At 38.1% G+C, this 19754-nt stretch overlaps 1 protein-coding gene across 7 annotated transcripts in view; it reads left to right on the top strand.

The window, feature by feature from the left end:
• Positions 1–19754, top strand: part of ARMC3 (armadillo repeat containing 3) — a 97846-nt gene that overhangs the window by 20092 nt on the left and 58000 nt on the right. For 5 of the 7 annotated variants that reach the window (XR_005057946.2, XR_005057947.2, XM_037006042.2 and 2 more), the window contains exons 5-8: positions 4873–4941; positions 5160–5335; positions 7673–7867; positions 9008–9191. Coding sequence is in view for 5 of the 7 variants with exons in the window: in XM_037006042.2 (XP_036861937.2) it covers positions 4873–4941; positions 5160–5335; positions 7673–7867; positions 9008–9191 (624 nt within the window). In the remaining 2 variants the exon portion in view is untranslated. Of the gene's footprint in view, positions 1–3465; positions 3892–4872; positions 4942–5159; positions 5336–7672; positions 7868–9007; positions 9192–19754 lie in introns of all 7 variants that reach the window. The other 2 variants (XM_037006043.2, XM_073229100.1) reach the window with 2 other exon arrangements.

The raw sequence follows: 19754 nt of genomic DNA, 5'->3' as shown, positions 1-19754 counted from the left end.
TTTTCTTGAGTTAGTATAATATAATTTGTCTGCCTATATAGAAGCTGTACTTCATATGTATTTCACAGTGAAGGAAGCCCAGGGTAAAGCTTTTTGATACATTTTTTTTTCTGAAACTGCAAATAATAATTTGCTGAAAATAAACTTAGACATATATTCATTCTTTAAAACAGGCCTATTATTTGCTTGAATATTTTCATATATCTTGTATTAATTAAAATATGCTATTATGTCTGTTAGAATATCAATTTGACCAAAACCATGCCAATAAAGGCAGCCCCTGACTAATGAGCAGGATATGGTTTGCATTTGAGAGTCGTTTTCATGTTATAATGGTAGGCTTTTGAGTTAGCCAACAAAAGAGTTATAATTTGTAATAAAAAATTACCTTCTTGGTGGAATGAATTCTAACATGAAACTTAGGCTGCTAAGAATAAACACAGTTCTCTCTGTCATGGTGCATAGCTAAAATCATACCTTCCACCCTCCCTGTTGTCTCTGCAAAAGCACCAGCACAGATCCTCCCCTAACTTCCTGCCCCTGCACCTCACCTTCCCTGGACTCTCTGTGACACAGTGGGGTGTCCTTATTCCAGGGTGTCCAGCAGGGACTGTGGCCTTTGTGTCTTCAGAGATAGCTATGAATGGAGGATGGGACAAGAAGGGGAAGGATAATTATGTGTGGCATCTGTGCCATTACACCCTCTGCTGCAGAGACTGTACAAATAGCACCTGCAGGGGGCAGGGAACGTTTCAGATGGGACAACATCGCGTTTGTTAGGGGAAAGTGTTCTGGTGGCAAATGCTGGAGCTCTAATGGTGGCTGTGCTGTAAGGCAGGGACTCTGGGAGTATTTCTGGGGATGGCAGCAGGATGACAGTTTTCGGGGAGTGGATGTTCCACCAACTAGATTATGGTGACATTAGTCAACACTTAATATAACATAATGTGCCAGGCACTGTTCTACATGCTATTTATATATTAAAGTTTAATGAGGTTGGTGCTGTTATTATTGCCTTTACATATAGGCAATTGCGGTACAGAGAAGTTAAATAAGGTAGTAATCATTTGTATTGTTGGAGCCTTCATAAATTTACCTCAGGGGTTGCTGGTTGCCTGTGTACTAATTCTGCCATATTGGATGAACTATGTAGAATGTATTTATACCCAAAAAAGAGAAAACTTGAAAATTTCTTATGTTTTATTTTGCTTACACACCACAAAGTTTGAGAACCAGCAGTGCTTTGTAAGACCTTTCATGCAACTCCTTATTTTTTGTAATTTTTTATTGAGGTGTACAATATAGTTATTTGACAATTATTTACAATACTAAATGCACACCATGACAACTGTCTTTACCGTCTGTCAACATACAAAGATAATACAATATTATTGACTATATTCTCTATTCTGTACTTTCATCTCTGTGGCTAATTTATTTTATAGTAGGAATTTTGTACCTTTTTATCCCCTTCACCAATTTCCTGCCACTTTGTCCTCTGTAGCTCCTAATTTTAAAAATAGGAAAGATCCTTCAAAGGATGAGGTTCCTTGCCCAAAGTCACGCAGGTGGTTAGTAGAAGAAATAAGATCAGAGCAAGAATTAGTACTTTATTCTCTGACTCATAGTTTAGTAGATTTTCTATTCACCAAATCTTCTGTGGTCCTAAACATCAGTGCACATGCTGCCATGTTCTCCTTCTACGTGATTTTCGGGGAGAATACATCTCATTTGGAGAGGGGAATTATAATTTCCTGTTTATATTTGTATTTTCTAATTGAAATATCTAGGTTTCTATGACTTTTTCCTGCTTACTTTTGTTTTTAATTTATATTATTCATTTTATTTAGTATTCTCATCTTTTAACATATGAGGAATTTATAACTTGTGAAGCCCTCCAAATTGTTTGCAGAATTTTTCTAAGCAGGGTTATATATTGAATTTCATGAGTTTCTAAAGGAGCCTGTGAGCCTGAAGTACTGAGAATTGCTGTTGCATTTGGGTTCTAAATGAGATGGCTCCCTGAGGCCTGTTAACCCCACTTTGTAAGCTGGGCTGTGACCAGTGCTGGGACTTGTGAATTCTGCAACTGCAAAGTTCACTAGTGAGTGCGTGGGTCTCAGATAAGATGAGTGAACTTCTAAGAGTCCACTTGATCTTATTTCTTTTGATTGCATGAATTGGGTGAAAAAATCAAACCATCATTGTAATTATCTGATTTTCTATTTGAACTAATGACATGGACAAAACACATGGCATCCTCAACTGCTTGTGAAGTTGCTTTTTTGTTAATGAAACCAACACATTAGCAACTATTGCTTCACTTTTCATATTTGTCCAAGGAAACATGGAACAAAAAATGAGCAATTAGTCATTTGATGTAAATGAATAGTCATGTTTCCAGACTAATATGTGAATAAATGCACCTCTGCAAATGCATGATTAAATCATCATCTTTGATCAGTCTTAAATAATTGATGCTTCTTCAGAAATTTGTATCTTCATGTGGTTTTCAGGTACTTAATGATATTACTATGACCATAGTGGATGGACCAACAGACTGTTCCAACAGAATGCCAGGTGCTAAAAGGATGGCTATGAGAACCATCTTTGCCTTTTTCATTTGCAAACAAGTTCTTGACTGCTGCTGCTTGTTTTTTCCTGGAGTGAATGAATTGTATCTGTGCCAAGCCGGGGTCATCCAGGATAGGCATTTAAATTACTCTGTTAAACCTTTTTGACAAAATGGAGCTGCTGTCTTCTTTTGCCCACCAGTTTGTGCTTGATTTCATGAGGCCATGTAACAGAGGCTCATTTCAAAGACAAAGTTCATAAAAATCCTTGAAGCCCAGACTTTACATGACTTCAGGTAATCTGAAGAGCTTACCATTCAGGAGAAGGTTGATGTAAAAGAGTATACAAAGTCAAAAATAAATCAGATGGTCAATAAATACTAAGCAACCTAAAGTGAAAATGAGAATGCAATTAAAACAGATTGCATGAAAGTACTCCATGAAGTGACAGTGCTGGCAGTCCTGGAGCACCTAAAATTGTTGGTGCCACTTGTCTAGCTAGAACGGGTTCATGTGGCCCAGCTGCAAGTCAGAGTTTCCATTCAGTTGCCATATCAGAAAGTGTTCTCTGTTGAGAAAGGAACCAGAGATCAGTATTTTGTTTAAAATGACAGAGGTAGCAGCTTATCCATTATATGTGCTGATTTAACCTCAAGAAAAGGTTTCTTGGAACAATCTGGTGTCAAAAAGCATATTAACAAGCTGATCAGCTGTGCCACCAATTTACAAAATCTACTAGGGAATCTGAATCATCCATGAAGTCATAAGGAAATGGTTTAGTGGATAGAGCTACTAGATCTGTTTTTGAACAGATTGGGGCTAAATTCACATATGGAAAGGAATTTTGTGGCACAGAGAAACCTCTGATGAAAGTTTTAACTTGTTTGGGCAGACCCAGGTGCAGTGTCACACACAGCTGCAGCGTCACACACAGCTGCAGCACAGCGGCCTCTCTCCGTGGGAGCAGATCCTTCCTGCAGAGAAACAAGAGGAGCAGAGAGAATACAGAGCACGAAATCTTCTTGACTTCATGGTCTGTGTTACAGCAGAAACTTTGTAGTACATGGAAGGTTATTCTGAATACTAGGTGGAAAATGTACTCGGTGAACTAAAAGGCCAGAAATACTTTTCATCAAGTGTGTAAAAATGGACCTTGGTCTGGCTTTCACAAAAATCACTCCAAATGATACAGACTGGACTCATCCGAGTGAGAGGAGAATACCAGCACGCTTTCCTGGAAGGTGCACATGTCTGAAGCTCAGAACTCGTGGGAGGATCTAAGGACTACATCAAGGCCATTATTTCTTATCCTGTGGAGGTAACACTTTTTTTAAAAACAAATGTTGATTGTAAAGTGATGTCCTCTTTTTGGGACACTACACTTTGATTTTTCTTTTGTATCTCCATCGTGTTCATGTACATGTAGCTAGCTGTAAGTTTGCTGGCCCTTTGGATTAGAAGCAGAGAGAGGAAGTTTTGACAGGTTGAAGAAGAGCTACTTCCCTGTGTCCTACATGAAAAGGCATCTGATAAAATCCAAGTATGTCCAATGGTTAAGGAGGACAAAATCATCCAGAAACCATCTGCTTCAGCTTCTGGAAAGTGAATTTTTCCACAATTCTGGTAATGCTAATTTTGACTCAAAGACAAAGATCATCGTTCAAGAAGAGAAATTGCAAAACTAAAGTAGCAGCTATGCCTGACTTCTCAGAAAAAGGGGTTAAGGATGGCAGTACAGAAATAAGGGCACACCTCTCTGAATGAGACTTTATTTAGGCTCATATAAATAACACAAAAATGAGCTTCAAAAAAATTAATATACTTATCTTTAATCATTTTTGGCATTTGTGATAATCAAATAGAATGTAAATGATGTATTAATTGAAAAAGGCTGCATTATTTGCATTCTGTACAAGTTTACTAAAATCAAAATTGAAAAATACCCTTCCCAAAAAACAAAAAAAGAACTATTATTATACAATAAACAAATGTGAGACATAGTAACTCTACTCTTGGGTCCTTTAGGCACATTTTGCACTTTTATGATTATCTCTTCTAGTGTTTTGGAAGGTAGTGTATCTCAGTGATCAAGGAGCAGAAGCTAGATAGTCTGTCTAGGGTGAAACAGACCCAGGCTGGAAACATGGCCCCACTACTTATTTGCTGTGTGATTTTGAGCCTCAATTTCCTTGTCTGCAAAATTAGATAATAATAGAACTTATCTCATAAGGAAGTACCTAATCAACATTGCCATTGTTATTATTAATAAACATTGTGTGTTCTGTTTCTTCTTTTGTAGATGATATTAAAAAATTGTTAAGAGAATTAGATGTCATGAATTCTGTTATTGCTCAGCTTGCGCCAGAAGGTAACTTTGCATCCTGTATCTATTTCAAAAATAGGACTGGTTTATTTTTCACACTTGATTAAACTTACTGAAAATAGTTTATGAAATGTCAAATGCGAATTGTCATTAAACTCTCTCAAACCAAGCTGGGCCCCAACCAACGTAAGATTTGTGGAGCTTTGGTTTCCAAGCATGTTTTAAAGTAATGGTTGAATTTTTGTGTTATTTTTGATATGCAGAAGAAGTAGTTATCCATGAATTCGCTAGTCTTTGCCTAGCAAACATGTCTGTAGAGTATACCGGCAAAGTGCAAATATTTGAACACGGTGGGTTAGAGCCACTGATTAGACTGCTGAGCAGCCCAGACCCTGATGTGAAGAAGAATTCCATTGAATGCATTTACAACTTGGTCCAGGTATGAGTAATTTCTAAAAATGTGTTTTGACAAATGCTCATTATAGAATTTACTAATCCTTTGAAAAAAGGAAAAAGCTTTTAAAAACTCACTAGTTTTGAATTATCAGTTCTTCTTGGCACCATATAGTAGCTATCATTCAGGGGAGAGAAGTGGAAGTTTAGTGTAGATACCTTTCAGTTTTCACCTTTTGTAAGAGACATCTTCCACGAAAGGGCATTTTAGGAGTGTATTTAAATTTTAAAAGAATAGAATGGCTTGCAAATTAAGATGAGATTATACTAAATAAAATGTATTTCTTCTGAAACAGAAAATTTGTAATGTTCATGTTGAACTAGGTTTGGCCCTGAGCAGTTACCTACTGATCTCACCTTGGTGATCTAAGCACACTGGGTGTAATATATGCCCTATTCAGTGTACCAAGATTTTGCATTAGACTTATTTATTGGTGACAACCTATGAGTAGAGTACGCTGAACAGAACTCATTGCTCACAAGTGCAAGATGCTGTCTCACTGTGATGTTTTCCTTTGCTTTGAAAAGAAACAGTCTACCTTCCCCTCCCCCACCTGTCTTGTCCTCTCTCCCCCACTTGTCCTGTCCTCTGTCCCCCACCAGCCCCCCACCCAATGCACATCTCCTCAGCAGGTCAGCCCAGTGCTGCTCTGCTTCTTTTCCTGCTCAGTTCCTGAACCGTTCCCACACATATCTGATAAGCTTCACATAAACCAAAAATAGAGAAACACCATTTTGGACAGCCAGCCGTACAGTGTACAAGGAAGAGAGAGTGCAGCAAAGGGAGGGAGGGGTCATTGAGAGGCAGAGTATCTAGACAAATTGTATAGAAACAGAGACAAGTGGGTTCATGCTGAAAGGCAGCAAGAGCATAGGTCCCTGGTCTCAAACGTCAGCGCCACACAGCTGGGCACTCACTGGGTTTCCCCCCTCCTCCCTAAAGAGACAGCTTGAAGAGCAAGCGCAGTTGTTTCCCTCTCCAGTTACTCTGCCTCACCCAGTCGACATAAATAATCCTATCCATGTCTTTGTCATCTCAAGACTCCTCACAGCTCCATTTCCCTATACTTCTTATCAAACAGAAATGAAAAACTTACCCCCATTTTTCTTCATACCAGAGGTACTACTTAATAACAGTGTATTAAAGTACCATGAACTAGGTGGCATAAAACAACAGGAATGCATTCCCTCACCATTCTGGAGCTGGAAGTCTGGAATCCGGGTGTCAGCATGACCATGCTCCCTCTGTGGCCTTCCTGGTCTCTTCTGAGCTTCTGGTGCCGGCAATTGGTCCTTGGCGGTCCCTGGTTTGAGGCTGTACTGCTGCAACCTCTCCCTCTGTACTCTCTCCTCTTATGAAGACACAGATCTTAAAAGGACCCCTTTGAGTACCCACCCGACTCCACTATGACCTTATTTTAACTGATTACATCCTCAACGACCTATTTCCAAATAAGTCTCATTTTGAGATACTGAGGGTTAGGACTTCAACATATATTTTGGGGGGACACAATTCAACCTATAACAAACAGCAACCTACAATTGTTATACCTGAGGAAAGCTCAACATTAGAGATCAGTTGAAGGATGGGTAGAGGAAAGCTAAGCTGTAGTGCACCCTTGTCCACCTTTAATCGTGTTTTATGTTTACCATGGTTTTGATTTAAAATGTCATGTAATTTACAATCAGTTTGGGGGCTTTATGGATTTTGGCCTTTTCTCTGTTGCCTACCCAGTTTCTCTCTCCTACCACCAGTCACACACACAGAATTACAGACACACAGTGCAGAGCAACTTGTCTGGACTCTATTGACTCCTTGAAATTGTCAGTGTCTTCAGTAAAGGTCATGTGTCTGAACTAAACCTGGTGTAAATTTGCATGCACAGGGCCTGACAACAGCATATAAGGATTTCATAAACAATCCATTTAATGAAGATAATAAAGAATTGATACCATCATTTCATTTGATCAAATATTATTTGAAACAGGGTATAGAATATGAAAAGGATTTTATTACACATAGATTTTATTGTAGTGCTCTTTATAGTAATAGGAATTTGCTGAATAGTAAAGAAACAACAGATACTGCAAAGGCATAGATGATGTCTATTTCCTGTTCTTGACAGTGTCTGCATAGTTAAAATGAATTTTGATGTTGTCAATTTAGAGTCTGCTTATTTTGTTTGTGAGTTATTTTGGAAGATAATGTGGAATAAAAGAAGGGAAAATTATAACTTACAATGTTGTTAGAAAATAGAGTTCATTCTTGAGACGGTATTTTGTTTTAAAAATTACTGATTTGATCATTTGTATTTCATGTCAGGACTTTCAGTGTCGAACTACACTTCAAGAATTTAATGCAATCCCTCCTATGTTAGATCTCTTGAAGTCAGAATATCCAGTTATTCAGTCGTTGGCTCTTAAAACCTTAGGTGTTATTACAAATGATAAGGAGTCACAAGCAATGCTTAGAGACAATCAAGGTGTGGACCACCTTATTAAGATCCTGGAAACTAAGGTATTTGTAACACTCATTAACTTTCTATGAGGAAATGCATCTTTTCTAGATGTTGTTATAGAATATGAATTGTATGATACTTTTAAAAATGAAATTTTATTATGTTTAAGCATAGTAGGTATAACGGACTTATTTGCTTATTGCTACATAGTTTATCAACATGATTAACTCAGACAAATTATAGAGGCCATTATAAAATATTTTTTTCTAATCTCTGGTTTAGAAGATTTAAGATTTAAAATTTTTGTTTAGGAGTCTAGGATATTCTTCATGAGTTCCTGAAATGCTTAGAATTAGTCTTTTAACCTTTGTCTATGATGATTTTCTCTAGTAAAGCAAGGAGAGTAATTTACCCCCACATTATGGAGGGTAATCTGCTTTATGCAGTCTACTGATTTAAATATTATTTTTATATAAAAATGCCTTCACAGACACATTTAGAATAATGTTTGTCCAAATATCTGGATACTATGGCTTAGCTCCATTAAAACATAAAAATTGACCATCATAAGACCATGGTAAGACAGAATTCCATGGGCCTGGGCCCATTGCCACCCCCCTTGGCTGTGGGGGGAGTTCCTTGATCAGAAGCAACACTGTGTGCACACCAGGACAGTGGGGCACCCCTCATATGTTTCCCCACCTTAAGGATTTCCACCTCAAATTTGTAGCTTTTTAGAAAAAGCTGCAGTTTCCCACTATCCTGTGGGGATATGGGAGATTCCTTAGGCAAGAAGGCCACAGACTCACACTTCCCTTACCAGTTGGAGATTTTAAGGAGTATACTTTCCTTCAGCTTCTGTCTACTTTTTCAAAAAATATTTTCTTTGCATTTTAAAATTGTTGTCAGAGTAAGGTTGTATGAGCAATTTCACTTGGCTACCACTACTCTAAGTTTCCAGTAATTATTTATTATCTATAAAATATTTTGGAGTAGAGAAAATGTGAAAAGATGGGGCAAATGGTTAGGGAGAATCATGTATTAATAAACAGAACTGTTTCCTTGGCCTCTGTCACAACAAAATTAATTTCATTATGTTCCCAGTGACCTTGGTCCATCTTGTAGTAAAATTTGGGAAGTATAATTTCCAAATTTCTTTTAGGTCAACTTTCTGAAGTTGTGTTTGCTTTTATTATTAGGAATTGAATGACCTTCATATAGAAGCACTTGCAGTGATAGCCAATTGTCTTGAAGATAGGAACACAATGGTGCTGATTCAGCAGACAGGGGGTATTAAGAAGCTCCTGTCATTTGCAGAAAACTCTACAATTCCAGATATTCAGAAGAATGCAGCAAAAGCAATTACCAAAGCAGCTTATGATCGTATGTCTCATTTGCTATGAACTAAGCATACATATGGCCCTTTGTATTCTTGATTTTGATTAGTACTAACAAACACTAGAGTATTTGTTTGCTTTTAAATGACCATTTGAGAATGGTGCTGTATTTACTATTTAAGGCCAAAATTCAATGCCAGTTTCTCAATGCCAGTGAGTAAATATTAGTAGAGATTGCTTTGCCAGACATATAATAAACACAGTATAATTGAATTATAATCCTTTTTTAAAGCAATTCATTCCTGAATTAAGTTTTAAGCCTTTATTTCTCTTGATTTTGAAGTTTTAGAGAATATCTGCATTGTTTGTGATAGTGAAAACATTGTGTCAATAAATGCACATTTGGAATGATATCTATATAATAATTTCAACTTTCAGCTAGAGACTAGCAGTGCCATGTTATATAATTGTGAAAAATAATATGCTCACACTGTATATACATAATACAGTTTTCATTTCACTGGCAAGCTATGTTGACATGAATCTGTAAAATATGAGAGATTAATTATATCACAAGCACCAAAGATGAAATTATAGTTTTAATTTATGTATATTTGGAGTATTTTATTTAATAAAAGATGTGATTTTATTTCCCCCTTCCACATCACTCCTCTTATAAATGTGACAGCTTTGACTAGTTTAAGTGACTTATATTCTAAACATATATACTCACATCTGTATATATGACTGTGTGTATTATGGGAAACATTTCCTTTCAACCCATACCAGAATTCTTCAAGGCTAAGTTTTACTGCAGTAAGTTGAATTTCACTGTCCAGTACATAGTTAATATAGAGGGGCTTTGTGGATAATATAGAGAGGCCTTATGAATCCTAAATCTGAAGACAGGCTGTAAAATTAAGGTTTTTAATATTGGCAAAATTTGCTTGATTCAGTATTCTTTTCAGTGGAACCCAGACCTTATCATACCTACTCAGTTCTGTTTTCCATCTACCCCAATCCTTCTTAGCTATTTGAGAACAAAAGAGAGGTCATGGAAAGACATGGACAATGTCAGACCTAAAATTTGTACACATCTCAACTTTTGTTTGGTCCATCCATAAGATCAGGCCATTCAATGATTGTCACAGGCCCTCTTGGGATGGTGAGTTTAGTACCCATCACATGACATAATCAAAAGAGCACTGAATCAAGAATTTCTGGTGGTCTAGTTCTGCTAATTTCACTTCTAGCACTGTAATGACCTATGTATGTTATGATGAGTGAACTAAAGTCCCTCTGGACCTATTTAGTAATTCATTTATTAGTTATTGAGCCCCCACTTAGTATCAGTGAACCTAGAACAGGCAAGTAAACAGGCAATCACAATGCCGTGTTAAACATGCTAGATGATGGAAGACTAAGATCGCTCAGGAGGGCCACGTAATGCAGACAAGATCAGGTAAGTATTCCTGAAATAGGTGATTCACACGCTAGCGCCTAGAGTAATAACAGAAATTGGGTGCGCAAAGAAGGTCCTGGAGGGATGGAGGAGGATCAGCAGTGCTATAAGGAGAAAGCACAATGCGTGTATACTTTTTATTGTGTGTGTGTGGCTTAAAAAACAGAAATTTACTTTCTCAACTCTGCAGGCTACAAGTCTGAGGTTTGGGTATTAGCAGCATTGATTTCTCCTGAGGCCTCTCTCCTTGGCTTGTAGATGGCCATGTTTTGTTGTCTTTACTTGGTCTTCCTTATGTGTGTATCTTTGTCCTAATCTCCTCTTCTTTATTTTCTTTTTTCTTTTTTTTCTTTTGGTATCATTCATCTACAATTACATGAGCAACATTATGTTTACTAAACTTCCCCATCACCAAGTTCTCCCCACATACCCCATTACAGTCACTGTCCATCAGCATAGTAAGATGCTATAAAATCACTACTTGTCTTCTCTGTGTTGTACAACCCTTCCCGTGCCCCCCTACATTATACTGCTAATAGTAATGCCCCCCTCTTTTTTTTTTGCCTTATCCCTCCCTTCCCACCCAACCTCCCCAGTACCTTTCCCTTTGATAACTGGTAGTCAATTCTTGGGTTCTGTGATTCTGCTGCTGTTTTGCTCCTTCAGTTTTCCTTTGTTCTTATACTCCACAGATAAGTGAAATCATTTGATACTTGTCTTTCTCCACCTGGCTTATTTCACTGAGCATAATACCCTCTAGCTCCATCTATGTGGTTGCAAATGGTAGGATTTGTTTCCTTCTTATGGCTGAATAATATTCCATTGTGTATATGTACCACATCTTCTTTATCCATTCATCTACTAATGGACACTTAGGTTGCTTCCATTTCTTGGCTATTGTAAATAGTGCTGTGATAAACATAGGGGTGCATATGGCATTTTCAAACTGGGCTGCTGCATTCTTAGGGTAAATTCCTAGAAGTGGAATTCCTGGGTCAAATGGTATTTTTTATTTTAGTTTTTTGAGGAACCTCCATACTGCTTTTCACAATGGTTGAACTAATTTACAATCCCACCAGCAGTGTAGGAGGGTTCCCCTTTCTCCACAACCTTGCCAACATTTGTTGTTGTTTGTCTTTTGGATGGTGGCGATCCTTACTGGTGTGAGGTGATATCTCATTGTGGTTTGAGTTTGCATTTCTCTGATGATTAGCAATGTGGAGCAGCTTTTCATGTGTCTGTTGGCCATCTGAATTTCTTCTTTAGAGAACTGTCTATTCAGCTCCTCTGCCTATTTTTTAATTGGATTATTTCCTTTTTGTTTGTTGAGGTGTGTGAGCTCTTTATATATTTTGGATGTCAACCTTTTATCAGATCTGTCATTTATGAATATATTCTCCCATACTGTAGGATACCTTTTTGTTCTAATTGATGGTTTCCTTTGTTGTACAGAAGCTTTTCAGCTTGATATAGTCCCACTTGTTCATTTTTGCTTTTGTTTCCCTTACCCAGGGAGATATGTTCATGCAGAAGTCACTCATGTTTCTATCTAAGAGATTTTTGCCTATGTTTTTTTCTAAGAGTTTTATGGTTTCATGACTTACGTTCAGGTCTTTGATCCATTTTCAATTTACTTTTGTGTATGGGGTTAGACAATGATCCAGTTTCATTCTCTTACATGTAGCTGTCCAGTTTTGCCAGCACCATCTGTTGAAGAGACTGTCATTTCCCCATTGTATGTCCATGGCTCCTTTATCGTTTATTAATTGACCATGTATGTTTGGGTTAATGTTTGGACTCTATTCTGTTCCACTGGGCTCTGGCTCTGTTCTTGTGCCAGTACAAAATTATCTTAATTACTGTGGCTTTGTAGTAGAGCTTGAAGTTGGGGAGCAAGATCACCCCCACTTTATTCTTCCTTCTCAGGATTGCTTTGGCTATTCAGGGTCTTTGGCGGTTCCATATGAATTTTTGAACTACTTGTTCCAGTTCATTGAAGAATGCTGTTGGTAATTTGTTAGGGATTGCATCAAATCTGTATATTGCTTTGGGCAGGATGGCCATTTTGACGATATTAATTCTTCCTAGCCGGGAGCATGGGATGAGTTTCCATTTGTTAGTATCCTCTTTAATTTCTCTTAAGAGTGTCTTATAGTTTTCAGGGTATAGGTCTTTCACTTCCTTGGTTAGGTTTATTCCCAGGTATTTTATTCTTTTTGATGCAATTGTGAATGGAATTGTTTTCCTGCTTTCTCTTTCTATTAGTTCATTGTTAGTGTATAGGAAAGCAACAGATTTCTGTGTGTTAATTTTGTATCCTGCAACTTTGCTGAATTCTGATATTAGTTCTAGTAGGTTTGGAGTGGAGTCTTTAGGGTTTTTTATGTGCAATATCATGTCATCTGCAAATAGTGACAGTTTGACTACTTCTTAACCAATCTGGATTCCTTGTGTTTCTTTGTTTTGTCTAATTGCCGTGGCTAGGACCTCCAGTACTACGTTGAATAACAGTGGGGAGAGTGGACATCCCTGTGTTGTTCCTGATCTTAGAGGAAAAGCTTTAAGCTTCTCACTATTCAGTGTGATGTTGGCTGTGGGTTTATCATATATGGCCTTTATTATGTTCAGGTACTTGCCCTCTATACCCATTTTGTTGAGAGTTTTTATCATGAATGGATGTTGAATTTTGTCAAATGCTTTTTCAGCATCTATGGAGATGATCAAGTGGTTTTTGTCCTTCTTTTTGTTTATATGGTGGATGATGTTGGACTTTTGAATGTTGTACCATTCTTGCATCCCTGGGATGAATCCTACTTGGTCATGGTGTATGATCCTTTTGCTGTATTTTTGAATTCTGTTTGTTAATATTTTGTTGAGTATATTTGCATCTACATTCATCAGGGATATTGGTCTGTAGTTTTCTCTTTTGGTGGGGTCTTTGCCTGGTTTTGGTATTGGAGTGATGTTGGCTTCATAGAATGAGTTTGCTGGTAATTGGTCTGTTTAGATTTTCTGTTTCTTCCTTGGTCAGTCTTGGAAGGTTGTATTTTTCTAGGAAGTTGTCCATTTCTTCTAGGTTTTCCAGCTTGCTGGCATATAGGTTTTCATAGTATTTTTTGTATTTCTGTGGGGTCTGTCGTGATTTTTCCTTTCTCGTTTCTGATTCTGTTGATGCATGTTGATTCTCTTTTTCTCTTAATAAGTCTGGCTAGAGGCTTATCTATTTTGTTTATTTTCTCAAAGAACCAGCTCTTGGTTTCATTGATTTTTTCTATTGTTTTATTCTTCTCAATTTTATTTATTTCTTCTCTGATCTTTATTATGTCCCTCCTTCTGCTGACTTTAGGCCTCATTTGTTCTTCTTTTTCCAGTTTCGATAATTGTGATGTTAGACTATTCATTTGGGATTGTTCTTCCTTCTTTAAATAGGCCTGGATTGCTATATACTTTCCTCTTAAGACTGCTTTTGCTGCATCCCACAGAAGTTGGGGCTTTGTGTTGTTGTTGTCATTTGTTTCCATATATTGCTTGATCTCTATTTTAATTTGGTCATTGATCCATTGATTATTTAAGAGTATGTTGTTAAGCCTCCATATGTTTGTGAGTCTTTTTGCTTTCTTTGTACAATTTATTTCTAGTTTTATACCTTTGTGGTTTGAAAAGTTGGCTGGTTGGATTTCAATCTTTTGGAATTTACTGAGGCTCTTTTTGTGGCCTAGTATGTGGTCTATTCTGGAGAATGTTCCATGTGCACTTGAGAAGAATGTATATCCTGTTGCTTTTGAGTGTAGAGTTCTATAGATGTCTATTAGGTCCATCTGTTCTAGTGTGTTGTTCAGTGCCTCTGTGTCCTTACTTATTTTCTGTCTGTTGGATCTATCCTTTGGAGTGAGTGGTGTGTTAAAGTCTCCTGGAATGAATGCATTGCATTCTGTTTCCTCCTTTAATTCTGTTAATATTATTTATTTCACGTATGTTGGTGCTCCTTTATTGGGTGCATTTATATTAATAATGGTTATATCATTTTGTTGGACTGACCCCTTTATCATTATGTAATGTTCTTGTTTATCTCTTGTTACTTTCTTTGTTTTGATGTCTATTTTGTCTTTTATTAGTACTGCAACACCTGCTTTTTTCTCTCTGTTGTTTGCATGAAATATCTTTTTCCATCCCTTGACTTTTAGTTTGTGCTTGTCTTTGGGTTTGAGGTGAGTCTCTTGTAAGCAGCATATAGATGTGTCTTGCTTTTTTATCCATTCTATTACTCTGTGTCTTTTGATTGGTGCATTCAATCCATTTACATTTAGGGTAATTATTGAAAGATATGTACTTATTGCCATTGCAGGCTTTAAATTCGTGGTTACCAAAGGTTCAAGGTTAGCTTCTTTACTATCTTACTGTCTAACTTAACTTGCTTATTGAGCTATTATAAACACTGTCTGATGATTCCTTATTTCTCTCCCTTCTTATTCCTTCTCCTCCATTCTTTATATGTTAGGTGTTTTATTCTGCGCTCTTTTGTGTTTCCTTTGACTGCTTTTATGGGTAGTTGATTTTATTTTTTGCCTTTAGTTAGTATTTGGTTGGTCTGCTTTCTTTGCTGTGATTATATTTTCTCTGGTGACATCTATTTAGCCTTAGGAGTGCTTCCATCTAGAGCAGTCCCTCTAGAATACCCTGTATAGGTGCTTTGTGGGAGGCAAATTTACTCAACTTTTGCTTGTCTGGGGATTGTTTAATGCCTCCTTCATATTTAAATGATAATTGTGCTGGATACAGTATTCTTGGTTCAAGGCCCTTTTGTTTCATTGCATTAAATATATCATGCCATTCTCTTCTGGCCTGTAAGGTTTCTGCTGAGAAGTCTGGTGATTGCCTGATGGGTTTTCCTTTGTACGTGACCTTTTTTCTCTCTCTGGCTGCCTTTAATATTCTGTCCTTGTCCTTGATCTTTGCCATTTTAGTTATTATGTGTCTTGGTGTTGTCCTCCTTGGGTCCCTTCTGTTGGGAGTTCTGTGTGCTTCTGTGGTTTGAGTGACTATTTCCTGCTCCAGTTTAGGGAAGTTTCCAGCAATTATTTCTTCAAATACACTTTCTATCCCTTTTTCTCTCTCTTCTTCTTCTGTGGACATTGTTCTGTTTGGATTGGTCACACAGTTCTCTTAATATTGTTTCATTCCTTGAGATCCTTTTATCTCTCTCTGCGTCAGCTTCTCTGTGTTCCTGTTCTCTGATTTCTATTCCATTAACGGCCTCTTGCATCTCATCCATTCTGCTTTTAAGTCCTTCCAGAGATTATTTTATTTCTATGTTCTCCCTCCCAACTTTATCCGTTAGCTCTTGTATTTTTCTCTGCAGGTCCATCAGCATGGTTATGACCTTTATTTTGAATTCTTTTTCAGGAAGATTGGTTAAGTCTATCTCCCCAGGCTCCTTCTCAGAGGTTGTCTCTGTGATTTTGGTCTGGATCAAATTCTTCTGCCTTTTCATGGTGATAGAGTTAGTTATGGGCAGTTGACGCCTGTGTCAGCTGGGAGAAGTCCCTACTTGCTAGTTTGTGGCCTTCCTTTCCTGAGATAACGGTGACCCCTAGCGGCTTGTGCTGGGCAGCTGCACGCTGACGGGGCCTCTACGTCTGGCCCAGGTGGCTGCAGAGGTGGCTCTGCAGAGCTGCTGTTGGTGTCATCAGCCTCAGGCTGCTGCTCTGCTGTAGTGGGGCTGTGCCCTAGCGGGAACAGGCGGGAGGTTGTTTATCTCCATGAGGTGCCTCAGAGCTCCACTTCACCTCAGGGGGTTAGGACACCCAGAGTTCCCCAGGATTCCCAGCTGCTGTGCTGAGTGTGCTGGGATGCTTCTGTCTAGCGGTGAGGCTCCTGTCCCTTTAAGACTTTCAAAAAGCACTTGCTTTTCTTTTGTCCCAGGGGCTCTGGCTGCTGGGACCTGCTCACAGATTTTACTGTTCTGTTTCCCTAGTATCTCGCACATCACGTAGTGTGGATTTTGTGCTCCCAGTGCGGATGACTAGGGCTGGGTATTCAGCAGTCCCGGGCTCCTCTCCCTCCCCGCTCCAATTCCTCTCCTCCCACCAGGAAGCTGGGGTGAGGGGTGCCCTTGGGTCCCTCTGGGCCATGGCTTGTATCATATCCCCTTTGTGAGGCCCTGGGTCCTCGCAGGTGTGGATGTAGCCTGGCTATTGTCCTATATCATCTGGTCTCTCTTTTAGGAATAGTTGTATTTGTTGTGTTTTCAAAAATATATATGGTTTTGGGAGGAGATTTCCTCTGCTCTGTCACACCGCCATCTTGCTGAGCCTCCTCCTTGTCTACCTCTTCTTATATCAACTGTTGCCTGCCTTGACCTCTGTCTGCCAGACCCAGCCTGATACGACAGGCCCTATTATATATCAGACATGCACTATTTTCTTTAGCAACAGTGGTAAACTCTAAAAACCTTAATAAGGATTAACAAAGTTGTCTCCCATTATTTCTGTATTAAAAGTAAACAATCACGAAGAAGTTTTAAAATCATTTTCCATAGTTAGAAAACTCCACTCAGAAGTAGGTTTGAACAAATGTTCCTTACATTGTTATAAGAACAATGTAGCCATCAGTATTCATTTACAACATTTTCTTTTTACTTCCCATCATCATCACAAAAACTATTGTAGGCTAGGTAATGCGTCATCATTGCATGTCAAAAATACAGCTGAAGCAAACATATCATACACATTCTTTAAGTTTTGTTGAGTAGAATTTTAACAGGCATCCCCACCAAGGAGAGCCCAGATCAGTAGGCCTCTGACCTGCACCAGAAGGAGGGAGGTGTTAATTACCATGTTGCGACGCGGTTTATGAACTGACATTAACATCTCAGCAGGAGCAAAGATGCACAATAGCAACATTCAAGAATGGGTGAGGAAAAGCATCATTACATATAGATTTATTTTTAGTTATAAAACTTCATGCCTTTTATTTTAGTGATACTGAACAAATGTTATTTTTAAAGGACATATATTCTATTAGTAGCATAATGACCTTGCCATCTTTATTAGTTAAGTAATTAAAACATAAATACTTATCGGTGTAGCAATTCAATGAAGGTACTTGGTTAATATGTTAATTCATCTTTTACATCTATTATAGCCACACTGCAGTCAGCAGTTTTGAGGTTTGGCGAACACAGCTGGATTTTGAGAACACTCCCAGCAGGGTTGAGAAACTAATTGCCCACAGTATTTAAATTATTTTTAAAGTCTTTCCAATAATTGCATATATACTGTTTTTTGAATGCAACAGTTATATACTCCAAAGTTAGTCTTTTCAAATTAATTCTTTTGGCCAATTTTCCAGATAGGATACATGAGCAGAGTGTTCTGTTTAGTGAAGTTGATTTAGAGCCATCAGGGAAGTCTTTGTCATAAATCTAAACATTTTAGTTCAGAGACGCTAGAAAATATTTGGACCTTGTTTATTCAGGAAAAACCAGTAAGGTCTGCATATATTTTTAAATATCTTAGAAGCCACATACTTGAGACTGAAGTATTAATCACGGCTTTTTTTTTTTTCAAGAAAATGAACATTTTTATTACCCTAAAAAGTTCTCCTGTGCCCCTTTCCCAGTCTTTCTGTTCTTTTTTTTTTTTTTTTTTGAGAGGGCATCTCTCATATTTATTGGTCAAATGGTTGTTAACAACAATAAAATTCAGTAGAGGGGGGTCAATGCTCAATGTACAATCATTAATCCATCTCAAGCCTAATTCTCGTCAGTCTCCAATCTTCTGAAGCATAATGAACAAGTTCTTACATGGTGAACGAATTCTTACATAGTGAATAAATTCTTACATGGTGAACAGTACAAGGGCATTCATCACAGAAACTTTCAGTTTTGATCACGCATTATGACCTATAAACAATCAGGTCAAATATGAATATTCATTTGATTTTTGTACTTGATTTATATGTTGATCCCACATTTCTCCCTCTATTATTATTATTATTTTTATTTTTAATAAAATGCTGAAGTGGTAGGTAGATGCAAGATAAAGGTAGAAAACATAGTTTAGTGCTGTAAGAGGGCAAATGTAGATGATCAGATGATCAGGTGTGTGCCTATGAACTAAGTATTAATCCAGGCTAGACAAGGGCAGCAAGACATCCACGGATGCAGAAGATTTCTCTCAAAGCAGGGGGGGGTGAGGTTCTGAGCCTCACCTCTGTTGATCCCCAAATTCTCACCTGATGGCCCCCCTGCGACTGTGCCTGTCTTAGGTTGTTCCTCCCTTGAGGAATCTTACCCGTCTCTGGCTAACCAGTCATCTTCCGGGGCCATACAGGGAAATGTAAAGTTGGTAAGTGAGAGAGAAGCCATATTGTTTGCAAAGGTTAGCTTTTTACTTCTTTGCAGATTTATGCCCTGTGGCTTCTATGCCCAGCACTTGTCTCGAGGTATCTTTACCACCTGGAGGAATTATGATACTCGGTAAATTCGATATGAGGCACGAATTCGATTTAAGGGTTGTAATTAGGAAGAACGAAGAAAAGCTACAGATGTAGCATATGGAAGGAAACATGGGAGGATTGCTTATTTCTTTGACATATCTTCTTGTAGAGTACCTTAAGTATGTATAGGTTTTAAACTACTAACTAATTTGCACACACATATTAACATAATAGGAATACGGTGACATAAACAAAGCAAATCTATAATTACCATCCATCTCCAGTGAAGCCAAGAAAACCATTTAGGCACCCTAGGCATTTGTGAAAATTTGTCTATGATATAATGGATATTGTCCAACTGTACTTGAACAGTCTGAGAGAAATCAGACAAATTAAAGCAGCCCATTTCTGGGATCTGTTCACATCCCATATGTTCTTTTAACCATAGATAGTCTATAGTCATAAGATTTTGGAGTGCTACACCTTGCACCCCTCCCAACTCCTAGTTGAGTTCCAACAGTACAGATCCGGTCAAATTCGTTGTCTCACTGTATGCACATGCCAGCCTAGACATCTCCCTCCTCATTCCTATGGCAAGTCCAGGAGACGGTGGGCTGGATGCAGCCACAACCGCAGCATCGTCCGGATCCCTGTGGAGGCTTTTTGATGATCATCCCCCGGCACAAGTCCTCCAGAGAGTGCTGAGGC

This window comes from Manis javanica, chromosome 2, assembly GCF_040802235.1.
Source record: "Manis javanica isolate MJ-LG chromosome 2, MJ_LKY, whole genome shotgun sequence".
NCBI classification, from domain to species: domain Eukaryota; kingdom Metazoa; phylum Chordata; class Mammalia; order Pholidota; family Manidae; genus Manis; species Manis javanica.
The sequence above is the reverse complement of the archived record's forward strand: the minus strand, read 5'-3'. Positions and strand labels throughout refer to the sequence as shown.